Source organism: Macaca thibetana, chromosome 4 (assembly GCF_024542745.1).
Source record: "Macaca thibetana thibetana isolate TM-01 chromosome 4, ASM2454274v1, whole genome shotgun sequence".
Lineage (NCBI taxonomy): Eukaryota > Metazoa > Chordata > Mammalia > Primates > Cercopithecidae > Macaca > Macaca thibetana.
In genome coordinates, this window is record NC_065581.1 from 106475581 (window position 1) to 106502763 (window position 27183).

The following is a 27183-nucleotide window of genomic DNA, read 5'->3' on the forward strand; positions in this document are numbered from 1 at the left end:
TCCCCAGGCTGGAGTGTAGTGGCACGATCTCAGCTCATTGCAACCTCTGCCTCTCAGGTTCAAGTGATTCTCCTGCCACAGCCTCCCTAGTAGCTGGGATTACAGGGGCGCACCATCATGCCCAGCTAGTTTTTGTGTTTTAAGTAGAGATGGGGTTTCACCATGTTGGCCAGGATGGTCTCGATCTCTTGACCTCGTGATCCACCACCTCGGCCTCCCAAAGTGCTGGGATTACAGGCGTGAGCCACCGCGCCCAGCCCTGAATGCATTCTTTATCTCTGCGTTCCCCAGCCAGAATGTAAGACGTTGCCTAACAAGAATGGTGCATTTTAATGGTCACTTTGCAGATTTGGAAAATACAGAAAATAAAGGAATGGACGATGAAGAAGTCGCTTACACACACACACACACACACACAACAGCATGTGCATGGGCCCTGAAGTCACTTTCTGTAACTCATCTGTGGACTTCACAGAACTTCATAATATCAAATAGTACATGTTTCCTTGCATCGTTCTAGGTTTGAAATGTTATTGTTGTTTGTATGTTCTTCTAATTACATTTCACAGCTATTTTATCTTGCCCCTTGACTTATAATTAAATTTAAATAAATTTGTGGAGAGTACATGTCTTGATTTTTATTACAATTCCTAACTGATACATAGTATGCTACTTTAATGTATTTATTAGGTAACTGATAAACCTACTAAACATACAAAACTAGTTCTAATGTTTGTTGGTACTGTTATTATTGTTCTTGTCAGCTAGAAAATATGGTGATTTTGTTTGCTCTTTTTTGATAGTTATATATTTGTGTTTATTTTCCTACTTTATCACATTAGAAAAGACATTGTAAAATATTAGTAATGATACTAGACATCCTAATTTGTTCCTAATTTTAATGTAAATCATGCCAGTGTTTTGCTATAAAGAAAATGTTAGCTTCTTTCCTTTTTAACACAATGTTAAAGAAATATTCTTCTGTATTAGTTTTTAATCGTATAGTAATAGTTTTACATAGCAAATTAGCACAAATGACGGGCCTTCAAACAACACAAAGTCATTATCTCGCGATTTTTGTGGGTCAGGAGCCCAGCGCACCGCAGCCGGGGGAGCCTCTCCATCTGCAGTCAGGGCCTCTCCCCAGCTCCGTGCTGGAGGCAGGATTCACTACCTTCCAAGGGCACCCAGGCCTCCTGTGCGGCATCTCTCCAGCTCTGCTCTTGAGGGCTATTGGAATTACATTGGACCCCTTGGATAATCCAGGATAAAGTCTCTCAAGTCAGCTGATTAGTCACCTTTTAGGACATCTACAGAGTCCCTTTTGCCAAGCAAGGTGACATAACCATTAGAGCAACTCAGAGGGTGTGAGGGGAAGGGGCAGTCATGGGGGCCAGAATTCTGCCTACCACACCTCTCAATCTTGATACACTGAGTTCTACAGTTAGAAATGAATGTCTCAGCCAGGAGCGGAGGCTCACACCTGTAATCCCAACACTTTGGGAGGTCAAGGTGGGCCAATCACTTGAGGTCAGGAGTTCAAGACCATCCTGGCCAACATAATGAAACCCTGTCTCTACTAAAAATACAAAAATTAGCCACGCATGGTGGTGCACACCTGTAATCCCAGCTACACAGGAGGCTGAGGCAGGAGAATCACTTGAACCCGGGAGGCGGAGGTTGCAGTGAGCCGACATTGCACTACTGCACTCTAGCCTGGGCGACAGAGCAAGACTCTGTCACACACAAAAAACGAAACAAATGCCACATTTTATCAAATCCCTTTTAAGTATCTATTATCATGATCATACACACCTTTTATCTTCTCACCTATTGATATACTAATAGTTTTATTACATTAAAAAATAATCACATTTCTGGAATACACCCTTCCATGTCGTGACTCTTTATTATACTGCTAGATTAAGTTTGCTATGTCTTCACATTGGCTTGTAATGTTTATACATAAGGGTGGGGGTTTTATTTTTGCATGTTATTTTTGTCAGGTTTTGGTGTTAGGGTTATACTATTTTGGTGAAATGAACTGAAAAACCATTCAACCTTTCCGAAGCTCTCAGACACTACTGAGAACATAGGAAGTACGCTGTCTGGGCCCAGCACCTTTCTCACAAGATTCTTCATCAAACTTTTCAGTTTTTCATTCTTAGTAATCAATTCCAGTTTTCTATTCACTCCTTGGCCCATTTCCTATACAATCATGTTTCACTGAGATTTTTCAAATCAATTGGCATAGAGTTACACAACATGCAAAATATTTCCCAATAATTATAGAAAACAATCTCACCTATCTTTGTGTCATTTGAATCTGCTACTTCCACTTTGTTATTTTCTTTGTCTTACCAGACAATCCCTTGGTTGGTTGTTTTCTAAAGAATTAGATTCGGCCGGGCGCGGTGGCTCAAGCCTGTAATCCCAGCACTTTGGGAGGCCGAGACGGGCGGATCACGAGGTCAGGAGATCGAGACCATCCTGGCTAACACGGTGAAACCCCGTCTCTACTAAAAATACAAGAAAATTAGCCGGGCGAGGTGGCGGGCGCCTGTAGTCCCAGCTACTCGGGAGGCTGAGGCAGGAGAATGGAGTGAACCCGGGGGGCGGAGCTTGCAGTGAGCCGAGATCGCGCCACTGCACTCCAGCCTGGGGCACAGAGCAAGACTCTGTCTCAAAAAAAAAAAAAAAAAAAAAGAATTAGATTCGGCGTCCTATTGGTTGTTGTTTTCTAAGTCATTGTTTTCTTGTGGTTTCCCTTAAGTTTATTTTGCTGCTCTTTTTCTGCCTTCTGGAGATGGATGCTTTGTTCATTTATTTGCTTCTAAGTTCAGTTTTGTTTTGTGTACTAGACTTTTTGAAGTATTTTATTTCGTTGGCCATCCACCATTAAAGTAAACTTCCTGTTTGGGGAGAATCCCAAAATAGGTGGGAGGCAGGGCCCCACCCTCCCAATCTCACTGTAGATGCTGAGTGTGGGGCAGTCGCCGCCGCCCTCGCCTGGCTGTCTGCTTGGGTGTGGCAACAAAACAGGCCAGGGCTCCCGCCCAGGTGTCTGAATCTGAAGTTGCGGTCTTTGAAGACAGTCAGAGTTTGAAGTCGAGAGCTGCAGCAGAGGGAACTCAGTGGTAGTGCCACAAACGTCCTACCTGTGGCACTTGCCTCCAGCAACACCCTTCTGCAGATGCAACAGGCTGTGCGGGGCTACCCAGCCTCCTCCACTGTTCCTGGTTTCTGAGCCTCATTCTCCAGCCTACTTGTGGATTCTACCGGCAACCCGACAGTCTTCCGGTTAATTCCTCTTCCGCTTAGGTTAACTATTTCTCATGTTTAAAATGTAGAATTCTGAATGGCATGGTTTTCTTTTGCATTGTTCTTACTGCCATTTTCTAAATATTTTACAACTGCAGTTTTGAAGTTTCTGTCACCCAAGATTTATTAAAAGCTTCTTTGAAAAGCTGCTTTACAAAGATTTATAAAAGTGTTTTAAAGTTTTTTTTAAAAAAGCATTACAATTAAGTATGTTTGGGCATTTCTATCTTTGTGATTCATTTCTAGTTTTATCGTTTCATCAGATGACATTTTCAGTGTGATATCTGCCTTTAGAAAGTTGGAAAGTGTTTTGGGCTTAATATGATTAATTTTTGTAAATGTTCCGTGAATGGTTGAACATGGTAAGTACACTTTGTAAAACTGAAGTTCAACGTATATTTATTATACTTATACACTGGTATACTCTACTTAGAGTTTGTTGACCTGAGACATTAAAAACAGACGTATGCTATTGTTTCTCACCTATCTTTGTGTCATTTGTATGTTAGCATTATGTGTATAACAAACGACCTTTGTATTTTCTAACAACTTTTACTTTATATACTTTGATGCAATGTTATTTGGTACATAAATGTTGGTGACTTAATTCTACTCTTAACCAATATAAAATTACACTTTAACCTGTGTAATATGATAAATACAATACTGTCTGCCTTGAGTTCTCCTTGGTCTGCTCTTAATAATGATCCCTGGGGACTGGTTCATATTTTCACATACCTAGTTATTGTCACAGTGCCTAACACATAGATGCTTATTCCATGTTGGTGAAATGAAGAGATACGGGAAACCGGGAGAATCAGTAAAGTCCTGTTTGTTTTGGTTCCAACAAGGATACAAATCTCAGCTCCCTCCATTCCCCTCCAATGACCTGCTTTCCTATGGGAAATTAATAGCCCCCTCATCATACCCAAATAGTTACAAAGACACTGCCAAGTGCTAATCCACACCAGAAGGCAGCTACAGGACCAAATCTCTGCCATGTCCAACCTCTTAATGCACAACTGTGAAGCAAGTTCTTGAGGGCGGCACACAGCAGAGTGTATGCAACACACAAGGTATCTGCAGTCTGAGCTCAGAAATCCACACACAGAGGAAGCAGTGAGAGCAACAAGGGGGAGACACTGTGGGACAGAAGGCAGAGTGTGCAGTAAGATGAAGTCAAGTGCCCGGGAGAGGAAGAGCACAGCCAGAAACAGGTGGGGGAATGAGAAAGGGAGCTTGTAAGGAGTTAAAAGAGGGTGGGAAAGTCCTGCCAGAAATAAAAGTGACTGGACACTGAGTCCCTGCAGAGGGTGCCTGGAGGTTCTTTGTGGCACCCACACCAAAAATGACAGGACAGAAGACAAGGGACCAGGCCATGTCCTGAATGTGGGAGGAGGCTGGTGCTGCTTGGTATCCCCCGAGGGCTGGCACAGCCTGAGGGCTCCATGTACTACTTCCTTTGTCTTCTGGCCCCTCCAGATGTGGCATCGCAGGTGCAGAGACAGTCCCTGTGCCCAGACGAGACAGCAGGGCTGGGATCCAGGTTGCAACTGCCTCCAGAGGCCACCTCTGAGCCTCTAGACTAAGCTGCCTGGGTCTGGCCAGAGTGAGGTAGACTCTTGTATAACTGGCTTGCAAATACTGGCAGTGTTTCATCTTACTGTCTAGCAAACTTTTTTATTAGTTTGTCCACAGTGTGTGATTAAATCTAGTACACGTAAATCCCTTTTTATTAAAGGTTTAGGCTGTACTAAAAATACCCATTCCAGCGAAAGCTGCTGGCCATTCTGACACTGGACTAGGGCCCACCAGAGGACAGACATCCCTCCTAGGGCCTTCCCCATCAGAAAAACGAGGGCAGCATGCACCTGAGGCTTTAGGACATATGTAGTGAGCCTGAGAGGGTCTCACAGGCCCATGTTTTGCCTCTTCAGCTCCTTCAGTTTCTCTTGCTTTAATGATTTGAGGGATATGAGGATCTGGGAGAGAAGAGGTGGCTCCCTGGCCCCAGCTGTTGGTTGTTTAAAAATATCCCATAACCTCAAAGCCCGCCTGGATAAATAAACAACCCGAAATGCTGTGTTCCACATGTGCAGAAGCAACGCGATGGCAAGACTCAGAGAGAACCAGAGAGACAGACAAGGATTCAGAGGAACAGACAGATGGAAACAGGCAACAGGGACAACGTCAGAGAGAGACAGAAAATATATTCACATTGATCACAGCAGATCATCTAAATCCTTCCAGATACAGAGAAACAAGGTGATTCCTACTGCTTTGTGAAGACGCTTCTTGTTTTAATCAATTACTTGGGAGCACTGACAGCGGCATTCCCGTCACTGATGAGAACATCAGTGGCCAGCCATGCGCTTACTGGCCCCTCAGTGTGCCTCAGGTCTGCTGGGTGCTGTGGTAGGCACTATCTCAGTTAACCTTCAAAAGAAACCTACGGGGTAGCACTAGGATCACATCCATTTTACAGATGTGGTAACAGCTGGGAACATTCAGATAACTTGCCAGGTTCCAGTATTACTCAATGAGTGGACCAGGATTCAGCCCTGGCCTCTGTGTTCTCCCAGCCAGGTCCCCAACCACTGGGGTCTGCCAATCAACTCTATATTTGACCAGAGAAAGCTCCTTCCTCAGTCTTCAACTGAAAAGGCCCCTATGACTTTCAAACTTATTCAGCAAAGAAAATTGCTCTTCTGAATGGCCTGGGAAGCTGCATTTTTCTTCTCTCCTCTCCCATGCTAAATGACATTTATTTATTGTGCTTGGGAAGGACCAGCTCAAACCCACTCATTACAAGGTAAGGGAAGCCACAAGTTCCCACCTCAGCTTTCAGCATACCACTGTGCTATTTCCCTTGCTGCAAAAAGAATTCTTTCAGTAAAAACTTTCCATCTAAAAATAAGATCATGGCTAATCTGCAATTACACTTCTCAGTGGGAGACATCTGCCTTCCACTCTATTTTCCTGAATGCAGAAGGTCCAATCTGCTGTCCTGCTCATCAGTCAACCAAAGGCCCAAGCGTCCCGTAATTAACCGGAAAACTGAAGCTATGCAGGTTTCAATCACTGGGTGGTGTTTTGAGGAGCCTTGGGGGCAGCTTTACTTTAGATCACTCATATGCTACTCCTTCACCTGTCCCCCACGGAGCTGGCCCTGAGCACCACTCAGAGGCTGCAGCTCGCGATGTGCTCCTAGGCTCCAGTTTTCCTCCTCTAGATCCCGCTCCAAACTTCCCCACTTCCTCTCCTTTCCCTTTCTCCTTCCTGTTCTGGGTCTCCCATATATAGACCACCACCATGTTCGGTTGCGGATGCTGGGTGGCCACCGTGACTTTGATTTATCAGAAAGATGGAGGCCTGGCTCCTGGCCTATTATAGGCTGGTGGCTTCTAGGTTCATGGCTGGTAGAGTGCACAGAAGGGGACCCTATTGGAAACACTCACATACAGAAGTACACTGTCACCAGGCAAAGGCATAGTTGTGATAAGGGGCTTTTACATTTCATTCATCAGGGTCCTTTAAGGGACATAAACACCTGTGGGCAATGGGAGGGAACAAATGTGATTATATGAACTTTCAGAACATGTCTGATAATAATCCAAAAGGAATTTTAAAACAGTAAGTCACAGGAGATTGAGAAGAAAGTTTTGACTGTGATTAAAAATCTAGCCTAGGCTGGGAGTGGCGGCTCACATCTGTATTCCCAGGATTTCGGGAGGCCGAGGCAGGTGGATCACTTGAGGCCAGGAGTTCAAGACCAGCCTGGCCAACATGGTGAAACCTTGTCTCTAAGAAAAATACAAAAAAATTAGCCGGGTGTGGTGGCATGTGCCTGTAGTCCAGCTACTCGAGAGGCTGAGGCAGGAGAATTGTTTGAACCTGGGAGGTGGAGGTTGCAATGAGCCGAGAGCACGCCACTGTACTCCAGCCTGGATGACAGAGCAAGACTCCATCTCAAAAAAAAAAAAAAAAAAAAAAGAAAAAAAAAATCTAGCCTAGAGACAAGAAACAGAGGATAAATGAGTGGAAACACTGGGGGTGTTTAGAAATGAGTAAAAAGTTTTATAAATGACAAAGAGAAGGCAGTGCCCAGTAAGACCTTTAGTTTTGTAGATAACAACACCCTACCTACCAAAATACAGACTAGAATAAGGCATTAGACCTCCAGGAGAAGGCATGCAGAATGACAGAAGAGTTTATGTGCACAGGTGTAAGACACACACTGTTCCATCATGTCACAGGCCTGGAGGTCAAAATTACAACCCAAGAAAGGGTGCTGAGAACTCCTACAGGTAGACGGTTCCCCCAAAGACATTTAAGATGCTGTGCTCCTTCAGCTTAATTTGTCCCCAAGGTAAGTGTGAAACGGACACTGGGGCTGGTGTCACCAGGAAGGGTACTGGTGCTCAAACAAAGGTTGTTGTGTGTCCTTGTAGAATCCCTGGTGTGCCCCCACATGGAGAACTAGGTGTAGTTTTGGTCATTGCATCTATAGAAGGTCAAGACATTGTTCAGAGAAAGCCAATCAAAACTATCAAGGGAGGAGGAGTAACAAGAGCACGAGCAGCTAACAGTTACAGAGTGTTTGCTACATGCCAGGCACTTTCCACCTGTTCATTCATTTATTCTCTCCACCATCCCATGCGGCAGGCAGTTATCAACCCCACTACCGAGAAGAGGAAACTGAGGCACACAGCGTTTCAGTGCCTTGCCTGTCACGCAGCTGGTATTTGAACCCAGGCTGTGCAGTGCCAGATCCCATGCTCTTAACTATCAGCTACTTCCTACATGGGAGAAACAGAACACATTCCACACTGTTCTGTTGGGGAGGCAAGGCTGAAATTAATTTATCTACGTTAAGAAAACCAAGATGAGGCCTGATAGCGAAAACATGAGCTTTGTGCCAAACTGTAGATTATTAAAGTTAGGGTAAAGTTAATTTAAGACAAATAAACGGAAGACTGCTTTGCACAGCAGGACGTACATTATAAAATCTTATTTTTCTCAAGAAGAATTGAGACTACAAATTCTAAGACTCCCGAAGAGTGTTGGCAATCAATGCTGTGTTACTAAGGGAAGTTAGGTTTGTTCTGAGGGGCACTCCTATCCTTTCAGTTATAAGGTAACAGGGTTTCCATCGCTTATTCTCCCAGGAATACTCCTGGTCACTTCCGCTAGAGGCAGGCTACGAGTCTTCCCCACTGTGGCAAAGCTTTTGTCCTCTACTTCCTTCCCTTCCTGTCACTTGGGTGTTCTGCCATCTCCTTGCCAACCTCATCTCTAGGCAGCTCCAGCCAGAGAGAGAAGAGGGTCTGTGGGTGTGGGGAGCAGCTCTCAGTCTGCAGTGACAAGAGGCGCTTGCCAAATAATCCCAGGGGCTGGGCCCGGGTCACTTGTAGAAGGCCAGTGCTGGGCCGGTGGTAGCGCCCAGCCTTACAGCTGCAGATCTCCGAGCTCTCAGTCCCCTCTGCCTATTTCCCTAGCCTGTCCTGGCGGAAGTTGGGAGGCAGAGAGGGGAGGCCTTGGTGCTCTCCGGGAAGAATACAGATCCTAACTCCAGCCCCTGGGGGAGAAGACTCCCGGACCCTGCCTCTTTTCCTGTCCCCAGAAGGACTGGGGATTGAACGCCCCCAGCCCTTCTGAGGAGTCGGGACACACGACTGCACAAGGGTGCCTCCCGTAGGTGTGTGGCCAGCCCTGCGGCAATCGAGGGGCCTGGGGGCGACATGACTTTATTTCAAGTGCCTGCTGACCTGGCAGCCTTGGGAGACAGAGGACCCCGTTCTGGTGCCTGTGCTGGGGGAGGCGTAGCCAAGGGCGGTGCAGGGTGTAAAGAGATTAAAAAAGAGATTTGGTGACTCTAGGCCCGGTGAACTCAATCAGTGGCAAGATGCAAATGCGCCGAAATATTAACCATTACTGAGTGTTCCGTGGCGCGGGGCTGGAGAGGCGCAGAGCCCACCCGGAGGATCTGGGCTCCTGCCAGACTCCGCCCGGGCACTACTCACCTACGCAGTTATCACAAAGGCTGCAATGGGAGGCGCGAGGGGGCCGGAAAATCTTGCAGGTGAAACAGTATTTAAGTTTCACGGTCTGGCCATTGATGATGACTTCTTTGGTTCTGGGAGGCGGGCGGTACCCCCCTGAACTGGTGCCGTTTGCGATATCTGTGGAGAAAAAGAAGAGAAAGAGCGCACACCCTTCAGAGCCTCTTCAGAGCCTCCCTCGGCCTCGGCAGGACCCGTCTGCCTGGAGTGTGAGCTCCAGGGCAGCAGGCACAGTGGCTGGCACGGCCCCAGTGCCCACACTTTACTCAGGCTGGGGCTCTGGGACTCGTCCTCCACTGGGACCCAAGCCTCTTTCATTTCACACGTGCAGGGGCCACATGACTGAGCTCTGGCCAATGGAGCAGAGCACACATGGCCCCGCCCAGCCAGGCCCTTCCCATGGAGCCCCACCCCTTTTTCTCTTCCCCCTCCCCTCCCTGCAGGCGGCAGGAGAGGCCCCGGGCCACCTTGGGAGCCACAGCTGAGGAGTAGCCTGACTGCACAGAGGAGGGCCACCCTGACTTCTTCCCACCTGCACAGGTCTATGAGCACCAAACGCCTGCCTTAAACCTGGGAAGGCTAGGGTGTTACTTGTTAGTGCTGCTAGCCTTGCCCTCATTAACACACCACCCTAATTCCCTTTCCTGGAATGCCGGACTCCAAATCCAGCTCCAGGGTCCCTTCACTTTGCCCACTGGCTTCCTCAAAAATGCCAAGTATAGAATGGGAGGGGGAGAATGCAGATTGTAAAAAATACATTTTAAAAAAATCATTAAATATGTATTTTGAAAATCATTTCTACATTTTATCATCTCAATAGCACCTTTAATTTTTAGAACCAGTTCTAAAAATGTCAATGAAAATACAAACATGTAGAATTTTTAAATTTCGATTTTATCTTATAGTCTCTGATTTCACATTAAGATCACATGGGAGCTTTTAAAACTCCCCTAAGGTGTGAACCCTGTCCCAGATTCATTAAATCAGAATGACCCAGGTTATTCTCATGTGGGCAAGGGTTGAGAACCCCTTTCTCTGGGAAGACAAAACTTCCAGTTTTATTTCGCCTCACAGTCCTATTAGCCTTGTCCTATTAGTCCTATTTCCTCACAGTCCTATTAGCCTTGTCAAGAAAGTTAGGGTAGCTGGCTGTGCAGTCAAGAACAGGAGCACAGGGTGGATGGAGCAGAGCAAGAACTTCCATGAGGGCTTCAGCTGAGACTCTGTGGCTGACACATGCAAGCCAGACCTAAGGGACTGGATCCGTCCTGGGGAGCGTCAGGGCTGGTAACGTTAAAGATAACTGTTCATTTTAACTCTCACCCTCTTAAAGCACATACTATCAGAGATGGTTGCAAGATACTTTTGGTTAATTTCCAAAGTGGTAGGAATCAGTCCCATCACCCACTCAGGCCCCTCACACCACACCGACTCATCCTGGGCAATAATCATTGAGCAGAACTGCTGAGATCCTGGTCCTGCCCGCAGAGATTCTTTCATTGGTGTGGGGCATTGTATTAGTCTGTTCTCATGCTGCTATTAAAGACATACCTGAGACTGGATAATTTATAAAGGAAAGAGGTTTAGTTGACTCACAGTTCCGTTGGGCTGGGGAGGTATCAGGAAGTGTATAATCAAGACAGAAAGGGGAGCAAACAGGTCCTTCACATGGCAGCAGGGAGGAGAGGTGCCAAGCAAAGGGGGAAAAGCCTCTTATAAAAGAATCAGATCTCATGAGATCACTATCACAAGAACAGCATGGGGGTAACTGCCTCCATGATTCAATTACCTCCCACTGGGTCACCTCCCATGACATGTAGAGATTATGGAAACCACAACTCAGGATGAGATTTGGGTGGGGACACAGCCAAACCATTTAAGATCTTCCTCTTTTCCTTCCTTCCTCTTTTCCTTCCTCCATGATTGTAAGTTTCCTGAGGCCTCCCCAGCCATGCTTCCTGTGCAGCCTGTGGAACTGTGAGCCGATAAAACCTCTTTTCTTTATAAATTATCCAGCCTCAGGTAGTTCTTTATAGCAGAGTGAAAATGGAGTAATACAGATGGGAATCTGCAGTCAAAGATGAGAAGCCCTGCTCCAAGAGTGATCCACCAGCATCCATATCATCTGACAGCCTAGCAGAGAAGCAGATTCTTGGCTTGTCCCAACTGCATGGGGATCTGCATTTCACTGAGATTCTCCATGATTGAAACTTTCAGGTTTGAGAACCCCACTATGGGGTGCCAGTAAATACTCCCCAGTTCACATATTCCTATGTGCCTCTTTATTATGTACTCAAATACACTCACTTGCATGATAAAGAGCTAAACTTAGAGAACAAGCTTAGTCAGGTGAGGGGCCACATCACAGAACACACCCACACCCAAGTATTTTCACACAGAGTACTTGGTGATTTAGAACAGCTCAGTGTATCTGGAGAGCTGTGCCGTTCTGCCCCCAAGCAGGGGTGCTCTCACTCACTGACAGTACCCACGACTCAACATGTCATGATTTAAGGGCTCCAAAAGGTATGCCCCTCCCTGCAGTCTTCTTTAAAAATATATATATATATTTTTAATTTTTAGAAATAGTGTCACTCTGTCACCCTGGCTGGAGTGCAGTGGTGCTATCATAGCTCACTTGACCTCCCAGGCTCAGGTGGTCCTCCCACCTCAGCCTTCAAAGCTGCTGGGACTACAGGTATTCACCACCATGCCTGGCTAATTTTTAAATTTTTAAAATTATTTATTTATTTGACAGACAGAGTCTTGCTCTGTAACCCAGGCTGGAGTGCAGTGGTGTGATCTTGGCTCACTGCAACCTCTGCCTCCCAGGTTCAAGCCATACTCCTACCTCAGCTTCCCAAGTAGCCGGGACTACAGGTGTGCACCACCACACCCAGCTAATTTTTGTATTTTTTTTTAGTAGAGATGGTGTTTCACTGTATGTTGGCCAGGCTGGTCTCAAAGTCCTGACCTCAGGTGATCCGCCTGCCTTGGCCTCCCAAAGTGCTGGGATTACCGTCACTGTGCCCAGCCTAATTTTTAAATTTTTTTGTAGAGACAGGGTCTTACTATGTTGCCCAGGCTGGTCTTGAGCAACCGACTTCAAGCAAGTGTTCCTCCCACCTTGGCCTCCCAAAGTGGTTATAGGCACGAGCCACTGTGCCCAGCCTCGATCTTCTTTAAATGGCTGTCAGAGGTCTCGAAATCTGCCATAGCCCTTTAGCCTAAGGCTTTGGTGTTTGTGAAAGTACAATCCCAGAGTTAAGGAGAGTGCTTTGAACTGCTGCTGGCCATGAATTATTCATGGAAAAATTAAAGTTCCAGGTTGGAGGGAGAGCAGGCAGTGTGGAGGGCAGGGCGCGGCTACGGCAGGAGGATGAAGCAGGTCTTCTACTTCTCTCTTCCTGAGGCCCAAACCTTCTGCTTAGAATAATTGAACAGCTGTGGAGCCAGTCCAAGGACTCTGGGTGGCCTTGCCCTGCCAAGCAGGACACCCTCTTTCGGCAGATGCCCCATCTGCCTGGCACCCCAGGTGGCTGCCCCATCAAATGGCACTAACGTCACAGGCATCTGGAGAGGCGCTGAGCTCCAAAAGCGGGGGCCTTAAGAAGAGGGAGGCCTTGCAACTGATTCTGTAATAAGGAGAAAACAAAGAGATGGCACGGCTGTGTGCTTCCCCCGAGCACTGGATAGAAATCACTGGTTTTGAACCCATCAAAGATAAGGTCAGCCCTCTCTGCCAGCTGGGTGCCACTGAGGCCTAGATTAATAATAATCCTTATGTCAGCTGTGAAATCTATTGCCTCTATATACTCCTGCAAACACGGGTAGAAAAACTAGACCTGATACCTTTTTAAAAAATACGAATTCAATCAAACATGTGTGTTCATTTCATCAGAAAAGTTTAGAAACTGAATCGTGAAGGTGATTATTTTAAAATGCAGGAATGACAAATTTTTCAACACTACAATTATTTAAATAGCCTAGTTCTGAGTAGCAATGACTTGAAAAAGCAAGTATTTGCTGGCACTCCTGAAGATAAACTCTATTGATCTTTAGTTCCAAAGTGCATTTTTTAAAAGATTGAACCTCTGTTACAAACAGGTGAAATGCTGAAAGCTAGAATTCAAAAGACATAGTAAACTGAAGCTTAAGAATTAAACCCAAACCCAAAACCCTTTGACTAAATATTTGGAGAGCTCTTTATGTAAAAGAAATGGAAGAATCAGAAGACCTGGATTCAGGGCCCAGCTATGCCGTGAAAAAAGTCAACCAATATTTATGAAGGATTTACTATTAAGCCAGTGCTGCACCAGGGGTTGCGGAGGGCTGCTGGGGTCCTGGGAGGGCTCTGCTGGGTTGTCTGATGAGCACAGCAAGTCTCGAGCCTGTCTTGCCACCCATTCTGATCTGATCTGTTCTCCTGGCCCTTAGAGTCAGCTTTCTAAATGCAAGTCCCACCAAGAAACTCAGGCCCTCCCATGCAGCACACAATCCGTGAACCTTCTCTCTCCTTGCACGATCTTCCATGGAGCCTATGCTCAAAAGACAGTGGCCTCCTTGGGTTTCCCTGAGCGGGCAATGCTGTTTTCTACTTCCAGGCATTTGCATGTGATACTCTCTCTGCTCAGGATTCCCTCTCCTGCTGTCTGTGCAGATAATCCTATCCTTTCAGGGTCAGTTCCAGCTTCTCTTGTGAAAACACTTTGCAAGCAGAGTTACTTGTTTCCTCCTTTGGGCTCTCACTGCGCCTGCCTTGTTTATTTATCCAGCCACTAGATCTGTATTGTGCTTCTACTGTGGGCCAGCCCTGGGCTCTGAGCTGGGGACACAGCAGGAACTCAGATTTCTTCTCTGCTGGTGGTGTTTACAGGCTGGAGGGAAGACCCAGTACCGATGATGTCAGGAGGATTTGTTTCCAGATCTTCCTGCTGCTCTAGGGCAGTGACCATGGCCTATCCACTTTCAAGTCCCCATTGTCCAGCAGAGGGTCTAGCACATAGGAGATGCCCAAGATGGAGGACTGCCATGCTCCTGCACCTCCACCCCGCCTGGGAATCACAGCCGCAGGCCCTCAAGTGCTGCAATGCTGTCCACCAGGCAGGCCACTCTTGTGCTTTCAGCCCCTCCCTTGCAGAGGACGCCTTTCCAAGGTGCTCTGTGGATCTGACTCTTTCAAAACGTGTCCACAAGCTGCTGCTGATCCAGAGCTAACCTCGCATGGCCAGGCGGCACCCCCTAAAACGGCCGGCTGAGGAGGGCAGCTGTGTACCTCAGGGAGCCCTGCTGTTCTTTCTTCCACACAATGCATCTGACAGCTGCCTAGGCCCATGGCTTTCAGGCATGCTTGCATCCAGGGCAGACGGGAACAAGGGGGCTGGAAACCCAGGGCTTCACATACCAATCTTAGCACAAAGGAACTTTTTCTTCGGTGTTCTAGCCTGAGGCCAGTGGCCAATCATGAAGTCTTTCTCTCATCTCTGGAGATCACAAACACCTGTGGCCTGTGTCATGTGGCACAAAGAGAGACGCAGAGGGAGGGTTCCTGCTCTACTCAACTTTTCTGGTTTTGGGTTTTTTTTTTTTTTTTTTTGGATTTTTGGTTTCCTTTGGTTGTTGGCAACAATTGTGCCTCTGCCTCTTTGGGCTGCTCTTTGTGGTTTAAATACAGCAATTGAGAAAATAATAATAGGCATTTGCAATAGCTAGTGGGTCAAACACTAGAATTTTTGGGGGAAAACCTCTAGCAGTTAGGCAAGTATATATGAGTCAGTATTTTTTAAAATTTATTTATTTATTTATTTATTTATTTATTTATTTATTTGAGATGGAGTTTTGCTCTTATCACCTAGGCTGGAGTGCAATGGTGCAATCTTGGCTCACTGCAACCTCTGCCTCCTGGGTTCAAGCAATTCTCCTGCCTCAGCCTCCCGAGTAGCTGGGACTACAAGCTCCTGCCACCACACCCAGCTAATTTTTTTGTATTTTTAGTAGAGATGCGGTTTTGCCATGTTGGCCAGGCTGGTCTCGAACTCCTGAGCTTAGGTGATCCGCCCGCCTCGGCCTCCCAAAGTGCTGGGATTACAGCCATGAGCCACCGTGCCCGTCCCAAGTCAGTATTTTTCAAGGAAATTTTTATACACAAGCATTTTGAAAGAGTATGTAAAAGTTTGAAATGGTCTCTTCCTTCATATAGTTCCCCAACCCATTGGTGGACGTTGTTGGCATGAGACAGAAATAATAACAGTACCTACATCTAGTGTTACCCTTGCAATCAGCCTGTGGGCAAAAATTAGGGGAGCTGGGGATGAAGAAATTGGGGCTGTGCAGTGTGTGGGCTCAGGGATGGGAAGCTGCCTGTTGATTAAGTTGTTTCACACAGAATTCCTGGGCTCACCGGAGGCCTTCTATCAGCTGTTTAACTTCCGCCTGTGACTTCAAGTAAGTCACCTTTTCTTCCTGAAGGAATAACAGAGCACTTCCATCCTGAAAGATCCATTTGTCTCCGATCAGATTTATTCCTGCCCCAAATTCAGGGATCAAATGTCTATGTGGTACCATATACAGTCACTGGACTCTGCTTTCTTACATTGCAAAAGGAAAAATCCCAAATTAGAAAAGATGTAGATTAAAGTTCTTTTCTGCCATTGCAGCTGCAGTGGTACTGCCCTAACTGCCCTCGGGCTGGGGAAGGGACGAAGGTCCTAGTCACTATGCTGGCACCTCCAGCACACCACAGCCACCATACGGAGAGGAGTCCAGTCTCTCTTCCCTGTGAGCCCTCCCGCCCCACTCCTCAACAAGTAGAGTCCCCAGCTCAGGCCAGCAGCGCAGCCTCCCTGCCCCCTGGCTGAACACTCCCAGTGTTCACTCCCATCCAGACCAGCAGCTTAGCAGTTCTCTGAGGTGCAGCTCCTAGAGGCAACCGAGAGCTCCTCGGCCACTGCCACTGCAAGGATGCTGCCTTGCTGCCCTTGGAGTGGGAAAGGAGCAAAGACCCTGAGTGCTTCAACCATACTGCCTGCAAGCTGCAGTTGCCCTAAGGAGGAGAGGCCAGGCTGTCTCCCCTGGGACCCACCCAGTCACCCTACTCATCACCAGAAAGGGTCCCCTCCACTTAGGTCCACAGCACAGCTGCCCCAGCCCAGGCCAATTGCAATGATTGATTGTGGCTCTGCATCTCTTGCTGGGTGAAGCCCCACGACAGAAGTGAAAGGCCTTCTGCTACAACCACTGCTAAGGACCCTTCCTCTGCTGCTTCCAAGCTGGGGACAGAATATAAAGCCTGAGCTTACCCCAGAGCTGCAGTGGGTAGCCCGGGAGTGCCAAGCTGAGATCCGCAGCCAGCACCTAAGTGGGAGAGGAGCCTACACCTCAGAACACTGGGAGGGCACACAGCTGCAAATGTGTGGAAATGCCGAGGAGCCGCGTGGCTGAGGAAGAGCCTACCTGCTGGCCATTACGCTTAAGTGCCATCGACTGTATCAAAGCCCAAAACTTCAACACCAAAAAAAAAAAAAACCAAAAAAAAAAACCAAAAACCGAAAACAACAACAACAACAACAAAAACAACAACAACAAAAAACACTTTGCTAATATACTCCCCATGTGAAACCAAGGACAATAATTGACTATAAATAAAGACCTTGTACAAAGCCTTGGTCCTCTGGAAACATCCAGAAAAGTCTACTGACTGTACTCAACTTACACCACAGTTAAAGGACCACCAGCCCACACAGATGAGAAAGAGCCAGCCCAAGAACTCTGGCAACTCAAATAGCCAGAGTGTCTTCTTTCCAAACAATCGCACTAGTTCCCCAGCAAGAGTTCTTAACCAGGCTGAAATGACTGAAAGACAGAAGTAGAATTCAGAGTATGGATAGCAACAAAGATTATTGAGATCTAGGAGAAAGTTGAAATCCAATCCAAGGGATCTAGGAATTGCAATAAAATGATACAGAAGCTGATAGATGAAAGAGTCGTAAAAAAGGACCAAACTGATCTGAAAAAGATGAAAAACATACTATAAGAGTTTCATAATGAAATCACAAGTATTAACAGCAGAACATACCAAGCTGAGGAAGGAATCTCACAGCTTTAAGACTGGCTCTGAAATAACTCAGTCAGACAAAAATAAAGAAAAAAGAATGAATAAAACCTTTGAGAAATATGGACTTACGTAAAGAGACCAAATCAACAACTCTTTGGTGTCCCTGAAAGAGACAGGGAAAAAGCAAGCAACTTGGAAAACTATTTCAGGATATCATACATGTAAACTTCCCCAACCTTGCTAGAGAGGCTGACATTAAAATTCAGGAAATGAAGAGAACTCCTGCAAAATAATACACAAGAAGAATATCCCGAAGACACATAATCATCAGATTCTCCAAGATGAAAATGAGAGAAACAATGTTAAAAAATGTAGAGAGAAGAGGCAGTTCGCCTACAAAGGGAACCCTATCAGATTAACAGCAGATCTTTCAGCAGAAACCCTAAAAGCCAGAAGAGATTGGGCTATGTTCAGCATTCTTAAAGAAAGGAATTTCCAAACAAGAATTTCATATCCAGCCAAACTAAGCTTCATGAATCAGGGAGAAATAAGATCCTTTTCAAAGCAAATGTTGAGGAATTCCTTGCCACCAGACCTACATTAAAAGAGATCCTGAAAAGAGCACTAAATATGGAAAGGAAGGACTATTACCAGCCACTACAAAAACACACTTAAGTACACAGACCAGTGACTCTATAAAGCAACCACACAAACAAGCCTGCATAATAACCAGCTAACAATGTGATGACAAGATCAATACTAACTTTGAATGTAAATGGGAAATGCCCCAATTAAAAGGCACAGGGTGGGCTGGGCATGGTGGCTCACACCTGTAATCCCAGCACTTTGGGAGGCCCAGGTGTGCAGATCACTCGAGGCCAGGAGTTTGAGACCAGCCTGGCCAACATGGAGAAGGCCCAAATCTACTAAAAATACAAAAAATTAGCTGAGCATGGTGGTGTGTGCCTGTAGTTCCAGATACTCGGGAGGCTGAGGTGGGTGAATTGCTTGAACCTGGGAGCCAGAGGTTGCACCAAACTGAGATTGTGCCACTGCATTCCAGCCTGGGTGACAGCGCAAGACCCTGTTTAAAAAAAAAAAAAAAAGATGGCACAGAGTGGTAACCTGGATAAAGAAGCAAGACCCAATGACCCAATGGTATGCTGTCTTCAAGGGACCCATCTCAAAAGCAGTGACACCCATAGGCTCAAAATGAAGGGATGGAGAAAAATCTACCAAGCAAATGGAAAACAGAATAAAAGCAGGGGTTACTATCCTAATTTCAGACAAAACAGACTTTAAACCAACAGAGATAAAAAAAAAAAAAAAGACAAAGAAAGGCATTACATAATGGCAAAGCATTCAATTCAACAAGAAGATCTAACTATCCTAAATATATATGCACCTAACACAGGAGCACCTAGATTTATAAAGCAAGCTGTTAGAGACCTACAAAGAGACTTAGACTCCCACACAATAATAGTGAGAGACCTCAACACCCCACTGACAGTATTAGATCATTGAGGCATAAAATTAACACAGATATTCAGGACCTGAATTCAATACTGGACCAAATGGACCTAACACAAACATCTACAGAACTCTCTACCCCCAAACAAGAGAATATACATTCTTCTGATTGTCACATAGCACATACTCTTAAATTGACCACACAATCAGACATAAAACAATCCTCAGCAAATTAAAAAAAAAAAAAAACATACCAACTATACTTTCAAGCCATAGCACAAGAAAAATAAAAATCAATACTTAAAAAAATTGCTGAAAATCATACAATTACATAGAAAATTAAACAGCCTGTTCCTGAATGACTTTAGGGTAAATAATGAAATCAAGGCAGAAATCAAGAAGTTCTTTGAAACTAATGAGAACAAAGATACAACATACCAGAATCTCTGGGACACAGCTAAGGTAGTGTTAAGATGGAAGTTTATAGCACTAAATGGCCACATGAAAAAGTAAGAAGGATCTCAAATTAACAATCTAACATCATAACTAGAGGAATTAGAGAAGCAAAGGAAAACCAATCCCAAAGCTACTAAAAGACAGAAATAACCAAAATCAGTGCTAAGCTGAAGGGAATTAAGAAACAAACAAAAAAACCTACAAAACATCAACAAATCTAGGAGTTGGTTCTTTGAAAAAATTAATAAGATAGACTGCTAGCTAGACTAATAAAAAAAAGGAGAGAAATCCAAATTAACACAATTAGAAATGGCAAAGGGGGCATTACCACTTACCCCCACAGAAATACAAAAAAAACCCCAAAAAACCCAGAGAGTACTATGAACACCTCTATGCAGACAAACTAGAAAATCTAGAAGAAACTGATAAATTCCTGGACACATACAACCTCCCAAGACTGAACCAAGAAGAAACTGAATCCCTGAACAGATTAGTAATGAGTTCCAAAATTGAAGCAGTAATAAAAAGCTTACTAACCAAGAAAAGCCCAGGACCAGATGGATTCACAGCTGAATTCTACCAGATGTATAAAGAGCTGGTACCATTCCTACTGAAACTGTTCCAAAAAATTGAGGAGGAGGACTCTTCCTCAACTCACTCTGAGGCCAGCATCATCCTGATACCAAAACCTGGCAGAGATGCAACAAAAAAAGAAAACCCCAGGCCAATATCCCAAATGAACGTAGAAGCAAAAATCCTCAAGAAAATACTAATAAACTGAATCTAGCAGCACATCAAAACGTTAATCCACCAAGATCAAGTAGACTTTATCCTTCAGATGCAAGGTTGGTTCAACATACACAGATCAGTAAATGTGATTAATCACATAAACAGAACTAAAAAATTTCCTTAAAAACACATAATTATCTCAATAGATGCAGAAAAGGCTGTCAATAAAATTCAACATTTCTTCAAGTTAAAAACCCTCAATAAACTAGGCATTGAAGGAACATACTTCAAAATAACAAGAGCCATCTATGACAAACCCACAGCTGACATCATACTGAATGGGCAAAAGCTGGAAGCATTCACCTTGAAAGCTGGCACAAGATAAGGATGCCCTCTCTTACCACTCCTATTCAACATAGTACTGGAAATCCCGTCCAGAGCAGTCAGGGGGAAGAAATAAAAGGCATTCAAAGAAGAACAGAGTAGGAAGTCAAACTCTCCCTGTTGGTGGATGACATTATTCCATATCTGGAAAACCCCAGAGTCTCTGCCGAAAAGCTCCTTGATCTGATAAACAACTTCAGCAAAGTTTCAGGATATAAAATTAATGTATGAAAATCACTAGCATTCCTGTACACCAACAACATCCAAATGAAGAGCCAAATCAGGAACACAATCCCATTCACAGTTGCCATAAAAAGAATAAAAAACCTAGGCATACAGGTAACCAGGAGGTGAAAGATTTCTACAATAAGAGTTACAAAACACTGCCAGAAATCAGAGATGACACATACAAATGGAAAAACATTCCATGCTTATGGGCAGAAAGAATCAATATCAGCCGGGCATGGTGGCTCATGCCTGTAATCCCAGCACTTTGGGAGGCTAAGGCAGGCGGATCATGAGGTCAGGAGATCGAGACCATCCTGGCTAACATGGTGAAACCCCCTCTCTACTGAAAATACAAAAAATTAGCCAGGTGTGGTGGCGGGCGCCTGTAGTCCCAGCTACTCGGGAGGCTGAGGCAGGAGAATGGCGTGAACCTGGGAGGCAGAGCTTGCAGAGTGAGCCAAGATCACACCGCTGCACTCCAGCCTGGGCGACAGAGCAAGACTCTGTCTCAAAAAAAAAAAAAAAAAAAAAAAAAGGAATCAATATCATTAAAATGGCCATACTGCCAAAAGCAATTTACAGATTCAATGCTATTTCTATCAAAGTACCAATGACATTCTTCACAAAATTCAAAAAGACTATTTTAAAGTTCATATGGAACCAAAAAAGCGCCAGAATGGCTAAGGCAATCCTAAGCAAAAAGAACAAAGCTGGAAGCATCACATTAACTGACTTCAAACTATACTACAAGGCTATTGTAACCAAAACAGCATGTTTTACTCTGGTATAAAACAGACACATTGTTATTAGTCCATTCTCACACTGCTAGGAAGAAATAACCAAGACTGGGTAATTTATAAAGGAAAGAGGTTTAATTGACTCACAGTTCCACATGACTGGAGAAGCCTCAGGAAATTTACAATCATGGTGGAAGGCAAAGAGAAGCAGGCACCTTCTTCACAAGGGCGGCAGGACAGAGTGAGTGCAAGCAGGGGAAACGCCAGACGCTTATAAAACCATCAGATCTCGTGAGACTCACTCACTATCACAAGAACAGCATAGGGGAACCGCCCCCATGATTCAATCACCTCCACCTGGTCTTGCCCTTGACCCGTGGGGATTATGGCAATTGCAATTCACGATGAGATTTGGGTGAGGACACAAAACCTAACCATATCACACATAGACCAGTGGAGCAGAATAGAGATCCCAGAAATAACGGTACACACCTACAACCATCTGATCATTGACAAACCTGACAAAAACAATGGGGGAAAGGATTCCCTATTCAATAAATAGTGCTAGGCTAACTGGCTAGTCACAGACAGAAGATTGAAACTGGGCCCCTTCCTTACACCACGTATAAAATCAATTTAAGATGGATTAAAGACTTAAATGTAAAATCTAAAACTATAAAAACTCTGGGAGATAACTTAGGAAATGCCATTCTGGACATAGGACCTGGCAAAGATTTATGATGAAGACACCAATAGCAATTGCAACAAAAAAATTGACAAATGAGACCTAATTAAACTAAGAGTTGCTGCACTGCAAAGAAACTATCAACAGATTAAATAGACAATCTACAGAATTGGAGAAAATATTTGCAGACTAAGCATCTGACAAAGGTCTAATATCCATAATCTGTAAGGAGCTTTAATGAATTTACAAGAAAAAAAAACCCCATTAAAAAGTGGGCAAAGGACATGAACAGACACTTTTTAAAAGAAGATATACATGTGGTTAACAAATACATGAAAAAAAATTCAACAGCATTAATCATTAGAGAAATGCAAATGAAAACTACAACGAGATACCATCTCACACCAGCAGAATGGTTATCATTTAAAAGTAAAAAAAATAACAGATGTGGGCTGGCTGCCATGGCTCACGCCTGTAATCCCAGCACTTTGGGAGCCCGAGGCAGGCAGATCACCTGAGGTTCAGGAGTTCGAGACCAGCCTGGCCAATGTGGTAAAACCCCACCTTTACTAAAAATACAAAAATTAGCCAGGTGTGGTACCAGGTGCCTGTAATCCCAGCTACTTGGGAGGCTGAAGCATGAGAATCACTTGAACCTGGGAGGCGGAGGTGGCAGTGAGCCGAGATCATGCCATTGAGCTCCAGCCTAGGTGACGAGAGTGAAACTCCATCTCAAAAACAAACCAAACAAACAGAAAACAGATACTGGAGAGGTTGCGAAGAAAAGGGAATGAAGGGACTGCTTATACACTGTTGGTGAGAGTGTAAATTAGTTCAGCCATTGTGGAAAGCAGTGTGGCGATTCCTCAAAGAACTTAAAATAGAATTACCATTCAGCCCAGCAATCCCATTTTTGGGTATATACCCAAAGAAATATAAATCATTCTACCATAAGGACAGATGCACATGTATGTTCACTGCAGCACTATTCACAATAACAAAGGCATGGAATTAACCTCAGTGTTCATCAGTGGTAGACTGGATAGAGGAAATGTGGTACATATACACCATGGAATACTATGCGGCCAAAAAAAGAATGAGATCATGTTCTCTGTAGCAACATGGATGGAGCTGGAGGTCATTACCCTAAGCAGTCTAATGCGGGAACAGAAGGCCAAGTACTACATGTTTTCACTTACAAGTGGGAGCTAAATGATGAGAACACATGGACGCAAAGAGGGGAACACCACCCACTGGGGCCTACTTGAGGGTAGAGGGTGGGAGTGGGGAGAGGATCAGAAAAAATACCTGTGGGGTACTAGGCTTAGAACCTGGGTGATGAAATAATCTGTACACTAAAACTCCATGACACACAGTTTACAATAAGAAACCTGCACATGTACCTCTGAACCCAAAATAAAAGCTAAAAATAAAATTCTTTCCTTACCAAAGGATTCAGAACAGTGGCATTGCCTGGTGGATTTCAGTTTCATAAACCATTAACCAGCTGATAGAATGCCTGCCAGAGTGGTAGGAAGCTCTACTAAGAGGAGTCAGTCGGAATGAAAATGAAGCAACTCTCTGCATTAGGATGTAAGTCACAGGGCAAATGTGCTTTGCTTTAGACTCAAGTCTCTGTGACTATTCTATCGCATTTGCTGGAGTACAGCTGTTGGATGCTACCAACACACAGCTGGTGGATCTAACAAATCTTAAATTTTCATAACGCTCATTTTACTCATGCTCTGTAACATTTAGGACATAAACTACCCAACCTTGGAATAGCTAACCTGTCATGAAAGAAGATGGTTATTTTAAGAGCCATTGAATATAATCTCTGGGCTTACAGTCTGAAACTTCCAAGCCCACAGGAAAATATTAACAATGATCAGATGTTAGACAAGTCAACTCCTTTTATTTTAACTGTTTGGGAAAAAAGTAGAGTAAATTCTGGTCGGTCTATATACACTGGTTTGGTTTCCACTGGAGAATTAAAATGTGAATATTTTCTTAGTAATATATTGGATGGCAGCAACTTTTTCTTTATGAATTCTTATATACAGATATGCACAGGAAGACTCGTGAAGAGGCGGGGCCCCCAGTCCTCCTCTCCCAGTTAAAATCCTTAGTATGGCCGTTTGTCATAAACATTTTTCTTCAAGGATGGAAATGGATGCCAGAGGAGGGGCTCATTTGGGCAGTTTCAAACCCAAGCCACATGCCGGCAAAGCCGGGAGCATCTCCTCTGCTTAGTCCCCTAGCCATCACAGGAGGAGCAAAGAAGGCCTGCCAAGTCAGAAGCAAGAGAGCGAGGAACACGGAGAGGTAGGGGAGGCCAGGGCCAGGGCAGGCCCCAGGCAGCCAAGTAGTGAGTCCTGCAAGGAATGAAAGAAACATGGCGTTCCAGGCCCAGTTTGCATTTTCCTAATCATTCACTCAACACCTACGAGTGTTGAGAGTTCTCTGGTGGGCAAAAGGGAGCTGGTGCTTGCCTTTAAGGAATGTACAGTCTGGTGGAGGGCATATATTAATTAAATAATCACACAGCGAAATGCATTGTTGCACACTGCGTATGTTTTAGTTGGAGAGCAGGAGAGTCCCCCTGGGGCAGGAACTCCCGGAAGCAGCAGCATTTGAGCCAGGATCTGGAGGCTGATAGAGTAGGGTTTCCCCAGACAGTGTGTGTGGGGGTGTGCACGCTCGCTGGGGGCAGGGAGCCAGGCACTTCGGGCACAGGGGGCAGCTTGTGTCCTGGTTCCAGGACAGGAGGGAGATGTTATATTGAAGACATGGAGGGAGACCAGTGTGACCAGAGCATAGTGTGAGCGGGAGATCTGAGAGAGGAGGAAGGCAGGAGCTAGGTCACACAGAGCCTTGTAGCCACATCTGGGATGTTGGCCTTCATTCTGAGTGCAAAAGGAAGCTGTGACTGTTAATTTTATGTGTCAACTTGGCTCAGCCATGTGCCAGTTGTTCGGTCAACCACCAGTCTAAATGTTGCCATGAAGATATTTTTTAGATGAGATTAACATTTAAATCAGCAGACTTTGAGTAAAGCAGCTTACTCTCCCTAATGAGGGTGGGCCTCCTCCAGTCAGGTGCTGATCTTCAGAGCAAATACTGAGTGCCCCCGAGGTAGAAGCAATTCTCAAGACTGCACGGGAGAAACCCCGCCTGCTTCCAGCCTGCTGCTCTGCAGGATTCAGGCTCAAGATGGCAACACCAACTCACCTGACTTTCCAGCCTACTGGCCTGCCCTGCAGATTCCAGACTTGCCAACCCCACAATCAGAAGAAGCCAATTCCTAAAATAAACCTGTCTCTTCTCTGCCCCCCATACATATATTCTGTTTCTCCAGATATTTCTCTAGACAGCACTGAATAATACAGAGGCCAAGAAAGGTTCTGTATTGTGTGGTAAAGTGATCAGGTAGGCAATTAAGTCATATCACATCAACAGCAGTATCAAATACGAACTGGCTAGGGAAGAAAGAATGGATCTATGCCCACTTAGGAGGGATCTGGAATACAAGTTGGAGACGATGTTAGCTTGAAATAGGGTGGTGGCCCTGGTGATGGAGAGAAGGAGATACAGTCCAGAAGCTTTAAAAATGGGAAAACCAATGATGGAGAGACGTAGCCTGGTGGCAGGTGACCAGGGTGAGTCTTGGACTCTGGCTCGGGCAGGGAGCCCAGGGCAGTCCAGTGGGGTTTCTGTGGTACCGCATTGAGGGGAGTGGGAGGTCATGGGTGTGGTATTGAACGTGAGCAAATACCATCTATGAGGGGCACATGCAGAACTGGACCTCAGAGGAAGGACCTAGGCTGGAGATAAGTATTCAGCAATGACACGGGCGCTCCAATGTTTATTTAATTTATTTATCTGAGATGGAGTCTCACGCTGTCACCCAGACTGGGGTGCAGTAGTGTGATCTCAGCTGACTGAAACCTCCACCTCCCAGGTCCAAGCGATTCTCCTGGCTCAGTCTCTGGAGTAGCTGGGAATACAGGCATGCACCACCACGCCTGGCTAATTTTTGTATTTTTGGTAGAGACGGGATTTTGCCATCTTGGCCAGGCTGGTCTCAAACTCCTGACTTCAAGTGATTCACCCGCCTTGGCTTCCCAAAGTGCTGGGATTACAAGCGTGAGCCACCACACCTGGCCTCTCCCATGTTTAAATGCAAAGGAACATCAGAGAGGTGTAGAGTGTGGTGTTGCTGAGTTATTTAGTCCAATGCAAACACATTTGGGAAAACCCAAATTCTGGTGTTCTCTCTAGGAAGCTGATGTGAGCATTAGCACAGTCAAGGCACTATGAACCTAGCAGCAAAGAACCCACGCCCCCCACCAGGTTTCTTACAGAGTAGCATTCCCCAGTACGCTTGAGCACAGACCTCATAGCATCCGTGCATCTCCCCACCAAGGCCCACTGGCACGGGGAATGCTGATGTGGGAGGGTGGACCCTGGTGGGGACATCCTGGGGCTTCCTTCAGAGTAGAGTGCCATGGCTGAGCTGTGCTCCCTCTGGGCTGGACGGAGAGTACTGGAAACAAAGCTCAGCCAGGACCTGCAGCTGGCAGGAGGGATTAACCCATCATGCCCAGAATGCTTGGACCACGTGCACAAAGACGGGAAGGGCATGGGGCTAAGCACTGAGAGAGTCCAAAGCTGGAATAATTTAAGGCTGCATCAGCTTGGAGAGGGATCCTTCATGAAGGACCTAGGAGGGAGCCAGGGTGGGCAGCAGGGGGCCTACCCCACACGACAAGGATGGGGATCTGGAAGGGGCCCTGGGGCATGTCCTGCATAGAGATGGTTAGTCTCTCTTTCCTCGCTGGAGGCATGCAGGGCCGGGAGGCTGGGCAAATTTTTTCCACTTGGGCTCAAACCATTCTGGTGGGCTTGCCCTCACGAGGTGAGCACGACACGAAAGACCTGCCAGCAGGTACGTGCTGGTCCTATGGAATGAGATGGAACTGTCGTGGATGCTTTCCAGCTCTGGGAGGGAGCACAGGATGCACCCAGTGCACAGGGTTGCAGAGCCCTGACCGTGCT

The 27183-nt window shown here is 45.6% G+C and overlaps 1 protein-coding gene across 2 annotated transcripts in view; it reads right to left on the bottom strand.

Annotated features, from left to right (window-relative positions):
• The window catches only part of ZDHHC14 (zinc finger DHHC-type palmitoyltransferase 14), a 299829-nt gene that overhangs the window by 74722 nt on the left and 197924 nt on the right, over nucleotides 1-27183 (bottom strand). For both annotated transcript variants that reach the window (XM_050786737.1, XM_050786736.1), the window contains exon 3: nucleotides 9345-9503. In XM_050786737.1, coding sequence (XP_050642694.1) covers nucleotides 9345-9503 — 159 coding nt within the window. The remainder of the gene's footprint in view (nucleotides 1-9344; nucleotides 9504-27183) is intronic.